Source organism: Oncorhynchus mykiss, chromosome 12 (assembly GCF_013265735.2).
Source record: "Oncorhynchus mykiss isolate Arlee chromosome 12, USDA_OmykA_1.1, whole genome shotgun sequence".
In the NCBI taxonomy this organism is placed as follows: Eukaryota; Metazoa; Chordata; class Actinopteri; order Salmoniformes; family Salmonidae; genus Oncorhynchus; species Oncorhynchus mykiss.
The window spans coordinates 93,432,938-93,443,574 of NC_048576.1; the positions used below are offsets into that span (position 1 = coordinate 93,432,938).

Here is a 10,637-nt window from a genome sequence, read left to right on the forward strand (position 1 = left end):
TTTGCGGCACAGTCGATAGCGCGCTGGACTTCGGCTGGGTCGAGGGTTCGAGACCTGCTCCCTGCCTATTTCATTACAATATATAGCTAGCTAGCTAGTTTGTAATTCATTTATTATTTCGGAATAGGGGAGGGTTGCAAAAAATCTAAATGTTCAAAAAGACAATGTATATATATGCAAATTGCCCATTGCAACTTCCAACTGATTATGAAAGAGCGAGTCACATACAGGGGAGGCGTATGCAAGCAGATATGGAAATGTGGATAGGGTGGAATACATTTTATATTAAAACCTGCAAAAGACCAAATGTAAAGTATTTTTTGGGGTGGGGTAACCCTCCACTATTTCGATCTGTCCCCTTTTAGCCTGCCCCTGATCAGAATTTGCAACAAGCGGACGGAAGAGCAATATCCGTAGTCGTATGGAAGAAGCCAGAGTTGGAATGTGAAGCTGGTTATCTTTAGAAAACACTGAGTAGATTTAGCTTGCTTCGTTGGATTCCCCTCAGGTGAAACTCCATATCCTTGTATAACAGGTTTCTGAATGTAGTTAGCTGTGTCTGGGAAAATGTATGGTATTTGCAGTAGACAAAATACACGTATGCAAGGAAGTGCACACAACAGGCGCTGGATGTAGTTGTCTGTGTCTGGAAAATGTATGCTATTTTCAGGAGACAAAAGACAGGTAGGCAACTTCTCCGAATTGCTTAAAAGAACATGCACCAGTAACAAAATAGGCTAGTCTACTGTTAATCCATGTGTTTACAGATATACCTAACCTGAAGTTAAAACGCCATAAAGTACAGCTGCTAGGGCTGTGGCGATACCAGCATCGCAAATGGAAACGCAAAGCAGACCAACCACTTTGGTCCTTTAAAAACCTACTGTATGTGAAATAGTGTGTGCTAATGTTTTGTCACATATACTGGAGAGATATTCTTTGGCTGCATTCCAAACACGTAAAAATGTAAAATACACACCATCTCCTCTCAGCCCTTAAATTAAGTGGACACTTCTGATTATGTATCATGATGTATGATCAGTTAACACTTGCAGGGAAATGTGTCACTTATGCACTACAGTCATTTCATATCTTGGCTAGAAGTCAATGCATCCGCAGACGTCGAATGCTAGCCATCCGAAGATATCAAGTCAATCGAAAATTACTATGTATAAGTGTGATGTCAGGGAAAGTTGAATGCGCTAGCTAACGTTTCCAAATGCGAACCAAACAAAAGCATCATTAATTTTACGATACTTGTTTGTGCCGTCATGTGCATTATTAGCACAATTGAATTTATTTACATGTGTTTTTACTTTTGTATGTTCACTTCTCCATATTGATGTTGGTTATACGTTTTGGCTGACTTTTCTTAGGGGATGTACAATCATCGCTAATAGAATTATGGGGCGTTTCAGGCCCCGGAGTGAACATAATTGTACACTCGCAAATTCAATCACAAACAAGGGGCTGAGGGGCTTACATTGCTAACTTCAGCGTGGATTCCCCCAAGGGCATAAGGCGAGGGTAAGTGGAGGAGGGTGTGTCTATATGTTTGAAACGCAGCCTTTGTCTACACCTATTCACCCTCTTAAACCGTAGCCCCACCTATCTCTTTAAGGATTCACATATGAGGCAATGTGCTAAAAGGAGTGAGTAAGAAGGTGTCATAAACAACCAAATATTTCAAGACTAAAAGTGGTAAAAGTAGTAGTAACAATACACTTTATCTCGTCCTTGGCCTATATCCTAATCTGACTTTGGTGCAGGTCATGTTATTCTTCACATTACAGTCTCTAGTAAAAAACACACTATAAAATCAAATCTACGTTTTATTTGTCACATGCGCAGGATACAGAAGGTGTAAACGGTACAGTGAAAATGGTTACTTGCATACTAGCAATATTGATAAAAAAAATAGAAAATGTTCAGATACAAATATTGTGTAAATATTTGCTCATTATTAGATGACGTTTACCCAGACACACTTGTCTAAATTGATGGGTCATGTGAAAGATATTCTATAACCACCCCCCAGCCACATCAAGCTAAGTGGATGGGTCACTATTGTCTAGACATGCACACATGTTCATATAAATCAAATCAAATTTTATTTGTCACATACACATGGTTAGCAGATGTTAATGCGAGTGTAGCGAAATGCTCGTGCTTCTAGTTCCGACAATGCAGTAATATCTAACGAGTAATCTAACCTAATCTAACCTAACAATTTCACAACAATTACCTTATAAGAATATGTACATACAAAAAATAAATGAATGAGTGATGGTTTATAACGGCATGGCCAAGATGCAGTAGATGGTATAGAGTACAGTATATACATATGAGATGAGTAATGTAGGGTATGTAAACATATGAAGTGGCATTGTTTAAAGTGGCTAGTGATACATTTATTACATCAATTTTTCCATTATTAAAGTGGCTGGAGTTGAGTCACTATGTTGGCAGCAGCCACTCAATGTTAGTGATGGCTGTCTGATGGCCTTGAGATAGAAGCTGTTTTTCAGTCTCTCGGTCCCTGCTTTGATGCACCTGTACTGACCTCGTCTTCTGGATGATAGCGGGGTGAACAGGCAGTGGCTCGGGTGGTTGTTGTCCTTGATTAACTTTATGGCCTTCCTGTGACATCGGGTAGTGTAGGTGTCCCGGAGGGCAGATAGTTTGCCCCCGGTGATGTGTTGTGCAGACCTCACTACCCTCTGGAGAGCCTTACGGTTGTGGGTGGAGCAGTTGCCATACCAGGCAGTGATACAGCCCGACAGGATGCTTTCAATTGTGCATCTGTAAAAGTTTGTGAGTGTTTTTGGTGACAAGCGGAATTTCTTCAGCCTCCTGAGGTTGAAGAGGTGCTGCTGCGCCTTCTTCACCACGCTGGCTGTGTGGTTGGACCATTTCAGTTTGTCCGTGATGTGTACGTCGAGGAACTTAAAACTTACTACCCTCTCCACTACTGTCCCGTCGATGTGGATAGGGTGGTGCTCCTTCTGCTGTTTCCTGAAGTCCACGATCATCTCCTTTGTTTTGTTGACGATGAGTGTGAGGTTATTTTCCTGACACCACAGCCGAGGGCCCTCACCTCCTCCCTGTAGGCTGCCTCGTCGTTGTTGGTAATCAAGCCTACCACTGTAGTGTCGTCTGCAAACTTGATGATTGAGTTGGAGGCGTGCATGGCCATGCAGTCGTGGGTGAACAGGGAGTACAGGAGAGGGCTGAGAACGCACCCTTGTGGGGCCCCAATGTTGAGGATCAGCAGCGTGGAGATCTTGTTACCTACCCTCCCCACCTGGGGGGTGGCCCGTCAGGAAGTCCAGGACCCAGTTGCACAGGGCGAGGTCGAGCCCCAGGGTCTCGAGCTTGATGACGAGTTTGGAGGGTACTATGGTGTTAAATGCTGAGCTGTAGTCGATGAACAGCATTCTCACATAGGTATTCCTCTTGTCCAGATGGGTTTGGGCTAGCTATAGCTAACATTAGGCTATAACTAGCAATAGCAAATTGATTTCTGATATGAATAATATTACTACACAGATCATACACGTAACGTTAGCTAGCGAGGTAGCAAGCTAACGTTAGCTAGCTAACAGTACGCTTTAACTTGCAACGAAAACGACTTCCTGCCAAAACTAGAAACATATCATATCTGAAAATGTAGCTAGACTCTTACCCCCATATACATGGATGAATGCTTTACAGCAGACACTTCTTGTTTGGTCACTCCGGTTCACACATACCGTGGCATGTGTAAAAAGTAGCCCATCACAACTTTATCCAACTGGTCTTTGTCGATAGTGCCTGGTAAATTCAGGGCATCAATGTTGTTGAGAATAGTAGCAACACTTTTGTAGTTCTTGATGGCTAACGTAATATCTTTCAAAAAACATCTGTAGAAAGCATTATCAACACGTACTGAGCAGCTCATGTCATAGAGAGAAGCATGCTACATGGCAGACCAATCCGAACTCATCTCCCGGCATGTCCAGCCTATCCATTATCTCAGCTAAACATGGCTAGAGGGAAGGTTGCTCACTTTTTCTGTGGCTAAACCAACTAGGCTCATAATTTAACAATTTTATTCATATTTACAGATGACATACACATTTATTATTAAGGCACATGAAAGTTGACATGTTCCAGAAGGCTTATTTCTGCCAAAATAAGAAATACATTTAAAAAATACGTTCAAATGTCTCTCCTGTGAAGTAGTGACGTGCAATATACTCCTAGCTTCTTGAAACGAGTTCATTGATTGAATTTCGAATGGAAGAATGGTGTCGCATCCTTCCAATAGAGTTACAGACTGCTTTGTAAAGTGGCTTACATAAATGTGCCATGACACATCACAAGAGATTGAATTACTCCCTTGCTGAGAACGCATTTCTGTCTTGATATTCCTTAGGCATGTATTTCTGAAGTAGCCTATCTGCATGTCAAACAGGAATGATTGGGTAGGCAAAGTTTCTCCTTCTATGATCCGAATGTGAGGGACAAAACTATATTTTTTGTAGGGGATTTATTCCTGTAGTATAGGCAATGAAATAGGCAATGCAGCACTAAAATAAACAAACATTTCCAAGAATAGAAAATGTAATGAAAAGTAGCCTAAATATTTCCAAGTATTATGTCTAGATTTTTATTGTTATTAACACTTAAGTAGGCTGATTTGTTAGGCTACTCGTTTATAAGAATAAGAATTATTATTATTCGGGACACCGCAGCAAACTTGTGTGGGGGGGGGGGGGGATTTCTGTTGTTGAAATCATTACTAAGAGATAAAGACAGACCATTCCTTTAGTCAGTCTAAAGTGATTCTGTGTGCATGTTTTTCTGTATTTTTAAGTATGGAAGGTGTAGGCTATACATGACTATTAACATTATTATAATTATTATTAGGCCTGTTAGCAGCAGTAATAGCAGTATTAAGATGTCCTTCACAAAACTTGTGGCAAAATAGTTTGTTTGGTATGGCTGATATTAGCTATATAAGCCATAATATTTGGGCTAGTTACAGTTGAAAAAAATAGTGGCTTGTCCACAGTGAAGCCAAAGGAAACTACAGTTTGGCAAGTATCCATTCAGCTTGGGGGATTTTAACATTCAATTTAACCACTTCTCTGCTGTGTGTCAAATAAAGTGCTTTGTGTGTTCACAGATCAGCACATCCTGATCAGAGGTCTGTCATGAATTCCCCCGAGGAGAGGCACATTGTAGGACCCCTTGTACACAGTTAATTTGAAATGCAAATCTAACTCAACGGGTGTTGTCATCATCAACCAACATGTCGTTCTGCCCCTGAACAGGCAGTTAACCCACTGTTCCTAGGCTGTCATTGAAAATAAGAATTTGTTCTTAACTGACTTTCCTGGTAAAATAAAAATATGCTAAGTGTAACTGCCACTACTGGTAATAATCACAACTCTAACCCAATCAACCACACACACTTATAGCACATAAAGTAAGCAGTTTGTCTTTATGACAGACTTTTAAGTCACAGGCAAAGTTTTGTTGCTCTCGGAAGAAAAACCTCAATTTGTCAGTTAAGTTTTTTGTTACATTGAATGTTTTTGGTAACTATCCACAACTCTAGGATCTCAATGTTAAAATAGGGACCTTTTTTTTTTCTTCCATTTCCTGGTTTCAGTTTTGGTGGTTTTCTTCCGACAGCAAGGAGGATGCAAGCTGGGTTGCACCTTTGCACTACTAGCAAAACTTAATTATGTACCAACAGTGAATTACAGGCATAAAGTAAATAAGGCTACAAAGCACCAAGACTTTATTTTGCACAACCCCCTATCAGCGTAGATCAGCTTCAACTGTCTAAGAAGTTGTATTTCTGTTAAGCTTGAAATGAATGTTCTATTGCACTACAAGTGTTGCAAATAGTGCTGTTTTTTAAAAGTCCAGTGTGGGGTACACTGTGCCAAAATGAGTCTCTCTGGGGAGTATGAGGAGGGAAGCACTCCCTCTAGTATCTGTGAAGATACTGAAGAAGAAGCCACTGCTTCTGGAATGAGTTTCTCGGGGACTGAGGGAGCAATGTCCCCTAAACTACGTTTTCCTGCCGAACAGGACACTGACAGGGAGCTTAAGAGGTAAGATCATCAAATAGGTAAGTGTGAAGGAGCTAATATTTTGTCAAAACTCTTGTACGAACCAGTATTGGTTGCGAAGAATGGATAATATTAATTTATTTGTACATAATGTTTCTGCCATCGTGACCGAAAAGAGGTTCTGGACATCAGAACAGCAATCACTAACCTCAATTTTGATGAAGACTTTTACTTCAATGAGTCTTTAGTGCAAGACATACATACTGCTCACCAGGGACTAGACCCTAATCTCCGACACTTGGAAGAGAAAAATATGTCACTATAGGGGCCGCTGTGCGGGCACCCTTATGAAACTACGTTGGCAAGTGGATAGACCGCCTCTACCATCCATTCTATTGGCGAACGTGCTATCTTTGGAGAATATAGTGCCTTCGGGAAAGTATTCAGACCCCTAGACTTTTTTCACATTTTGTTTCATTCCAACCTTATTCTAAAATGGATCAAATTTGTTAAAATCCTCAGCAATCTACACACAATACCCCATAATGATAAAGCAAATTTTATGGCAAATTTATAACAAAAAACAGAAATACCTAATTTACATAAGTATTCAGACCCTTTGCTATGAGACTCGAAATTGAGCTGAGGTGCATCCTGTTTCCATTGATCACCCTCAATGTTTCTACAACTTGGAGTCCATCTGTGGTAAATTTAAATTGATTGGACATGATTTGGAAAGGCACACACCTGTTTATATAAGTTCCCACAAATGACAGTGCATGTCAGAGCAAAAACCAAGCCATAAGGTTGATGGAATTGTCCGTAGAGCTCCGAGACAGGATTGTTTCGAGGCACAGATCTGGGGAAGGGTACCAAAACATTTCTCCAGCATTGAAGGTCCCCAAGAACACAGTGGCCTCCATCATTCTTAAATGGAAGAAGTTTGGAACCACCAAGACTCTTCCTAGAGCTGGTCGAATGGTCAAACTGAGAAATCAGGGGGAAAGTGACCAAGGAATGTGACCAAGAACCCGATGGTCACTCTGAAAGAGCTCTAGAGTTCCTCTGTGGAGATGGGAGAACTTTCCAGAAGGACAACCATCTCTGCAGCACTCCACCAATCAAGCCTTTATGGTAGAGTGGCCAGCTGGAAGCCACTCCTCAGTAAAATGTACATGGCAGCCGCTACGAGTTTGTCAAAAGGCACCTGAAGACCCTCAGACCGTGAGAAACAAGATTCTCTGGTCTGATGAAACCAAGATTGAACTCCAGACTCTGGCTGGGCCACTCAAGGACATTCAGAAACTTGTCCCGAAGCCACTCTGTTGTCTTGGCTGTGTGCTTAGGGTCGTTGTCATGTTGTAAGGTGAATCTTCTCCCCATTCTGAGGTCCTGAGCGCTCTGGAACAGGTTTTCATTGAGGATCTCGCTGTACTGTGCTCCGTTCATCTTTCCCTCAATCCTGACTAGTTTCCCAGTCCCTGGCGCTGAAAAACATCCCCACAGCATGATGCTGCCACCACCATGCTTCCCCATAGGGAGGTTGCCAGGTTTCCTCCAGACTTGATGCTTGGCTTTCAGGCCGAAGAGATCGATCTTGGTTTCATCAGACCAGAGAATCTTGTTTCTCATCTTGTTTGTCATTATTTCATTCAAAACAGATATTTCATTCAAAACAGACATTTTGTTGGAGACAAATGTACTAGATCACCAACCTATACCTAGCTGTATGTGCATTGACTGGTGACAAATAAGTAACCAACCATAAAAAAAAAAAATCTAAAATGTGTGCAAACTCACCTATGTTGGATATTCAAATCCTGCCTTAAACAGGTTCAAGACAGACCGACCAGTCTCACCTGTACCTAGTGGTATCTCCATGAAGAGTGGTCAGTCGATGGGACTTCCTATTTTCTTCAAGGAGGGAGAATTATCCACTGGGCAAAGGTGAAACCTAAGATATAACATGGTGTTTGATTATGTTTTTTCCTTTTATTTAGCATCTTCTGTATAGATGAAGACTGATGTTATTACTCTCTGTGCTCATTTATACCCAGCAGTATCTCTGAGGAGAATGACCAGTCAATGGATCACCAACCCAGAGTCCCTACTGATGACAGAGTGTAAGTTATAACCGTTTGCACAGCATCCTACCTATTTTCAATACATTTTATTCACCAGTCATGTGTCTGACATCTGGTACCTTTTTACTCTGTGAATTTCCAGATACTAGGCTCCAATTCATCATTTAGGAAGCCTAATTTTGCTTGTCATTAGATCCCTTGTCTACAGGACAACATCATTCAGTCTGACATACTAGAAATGTGAATAAAATTGCATGATTACTAAACTCAGCAAAATAAGAAACGTCCCTTTTTCAGGACCCTGTCTTTCAAAGATAATTAGTAAAAATCCAAATAACTTCACAGATCTTCATTGTAAAGGGTTTAAACACTGTTTCCCATGCTTGTTCAATGAACCATAAACAATTAATGAACATGCACCTGTGGAACGGTCGTTAAGACACTAACAGCTTACAGACAATAGGCAATTAAGGTCACAGCTATGAAAACTTACGACACTAAAGAGGCCTTTCTACTGACTCTGAAAGACACCAAAAGAAAGATGCCCAGGGTCTCTGCTATCTGCGTGAACGTGCCTTAGGCATGTTGCAAGGAGGCATGAGGACTGCAGATGTGACCAGGGCAATAAATGGCAATGTCCGTACTGTGAGGAGCCTAAGGCAGCGCTACAGGGAGATAGGAATGACAGCTGATCATCCTCGCAGTGGCAGACCACTTGTAACAACACCTGCACAGGATCGATACATCCGAACATCACACCTGCGGGACAGGTACAGGATGGCAACAACAACTGCCCGAGTTACACCAGGAACGCACAATCCCTCCATAAGTGCTCAGATTGTCCGCAATAGGCTGAGAGAGGCTGGACTGAGGGCTTGTAGGCCTGTTGTAAGGCAGGTCCTCACCAAACATCACCGGCAACAACGTCGCCTATGGGCACAAACCCACCGTCGCTGGACCAGACAGAACTGGCAAAAAGTGCTCTTCATTGACGAGGTGCTGTTTTGTCGAATCAGGGGTGATGGTCAGATTTGCGTTTATCGTCGAAGGAATGAGCGTTACACCGAGGCCTGTACTCTGGAGCGGGATCGATTTGGAGGTGGAGGGTCCATCATGGTCTGGGGCGGTGTGTCACAGCATCATTGGACTGAGCTTGTTGTCATTTCAGGCAATCTCAACACTGTGCGTTACAGGGAAGACATCCTCCTCCTCCCTTCCTGCAGGCTCATCCTGACATGACCCTCCAGCGTGACAATGCCACCAGCTACAGTGCCTTGCGAAATTATTCGGCCCCCTTGAACTTTGTGACCTTTTGCCACATTTCAGGCTTCAAACATAAAGATGTAAAACTGTATTTTTTTGTGAAGAATCAACAACAAGTGGGACACAATCATGAAGTGGAACGACATTTATTGGATATTTCAAACTTTTTTAACAAATCAAAAACTGAAAAATTGGGCGTGCAAAATTATTCAGCCCCTTTACTTTCAGTGCAGCAAACTCCCTCCAGAAGTTCAGTGAGGATCTCTGAATGATCCAATGTTGACCTAAATGACTAATGATGATAAATACAATCCACCTGTGTGTAATCAAGTCTCCGTATAAATGCACCTGCACTGTGATAGTCTCAGAGGTCCGTTAAAAGCGCAGAGAGCATCATGAAGAACAAGGAACACACCAGGCAGGTCCGAGATACTGTTGTGAAGAAGTTTAAAGCCGGATTTGGATACAAAAAGATTTCCCAAGCTTTAAACATCCCAAGGAGCACTGTGCAAGTGATAATATTGAAATGGAAGGAGTATCAGACCACTGCAAATCTACCAAGACCTGGCCGTCCCTCTAAACTTTCAGCTCATACAAGGAGAAGACTGATCAGAGATGCAGCCAAGAGGCCCATGATCACTCTGGATGAACTGCAGAGATCTACAGCTGAGGTGGGAGACTCTGTCCATAGGACAACAATCAGTCGTATATTGCACGAATCTGGCCTTTATGGAAGTGTGGCAAGAAGAAAGCCATTTCTTAAAGATATCCATAAAAAGTGTCGTTTAAAGTTTGCCACAAGCCACCTGGGAGACACACCAAACATGTGGAAGAAGGTGCTCTGGTCAGATGAAACCAAAATTGAACTTTTTGGCAACAATGCAAAACGTTATGTTTGGCGTAAAAGCAACACAGCTGACCACACCATCCCCACTGTCAAACATGGTGGTGGCAGCATCATGGTTTGGGCCTGCTTTTCTTCAGCAGGGACAGGGAAGATGGTTAAAATTGATGGGAAGATGGATGGAGCCAAATACAGGACCATTCTGGAAGAAAACCTGATGGAGTCTGCAAAAGACCTGAGCCTGGGACGGAGATTTGTCTTCCAACAAGACAATGATCCAAAACATAAAGCAAAATCTACAATGGAATGGTTCAAAAATAAACATATCCAGGTGTTAGAATGGCCAAGTCAAAGTCCAGACCTGAATCCAATCGAGAA

At 42.1% G+C, this 10,637-nt stretch overlaps 1 protein-coding gene across 6 annotated transcripts in view; it reads left to right on the forward strand.

The window, feature by feature from the left end:
• Window positions 1-286: 286 nt before the first annotated feature.
• Window positions 287-10,637, forward strand: part of LOC110487416 (NACHT, LRR and PYD domains-containing protein 12) — a 39,365-nt gene continuing 29,014 nt past the window's right edge. For 2 of the 6 annotated variants that reach the window (XM_036939238.1, XM_036939234.1), the window contains exons 1-4: window positions 531-684; window positions 5,171-6,110; window positions 7,902-8,015; window positions 8,126-8,191. In XM_036939238.1, coding sequence (XP_036795133.1) covers window positions 5,944-6,110; window positions 7,902-8,015; window positions 8,126-8,191 — 347 coding nt within the window. In that variant the 5' untranslated portion in view covers window positions 531-684; window positions 5,171-5,943. Of the gene's footprint in view, window positions 509-530; window positions 685-1,418; window positions 1,528-5,170; window positions 6,111-7,901; window positions 8,016-8,125; window positions 8,192-10,637 lie in introns of those variants that run through there. The other 4 variants (XM_036939239.1, XM_036939237.1, XM_036939236.1 and 1 more) reach the window with 3 other exon arrangements.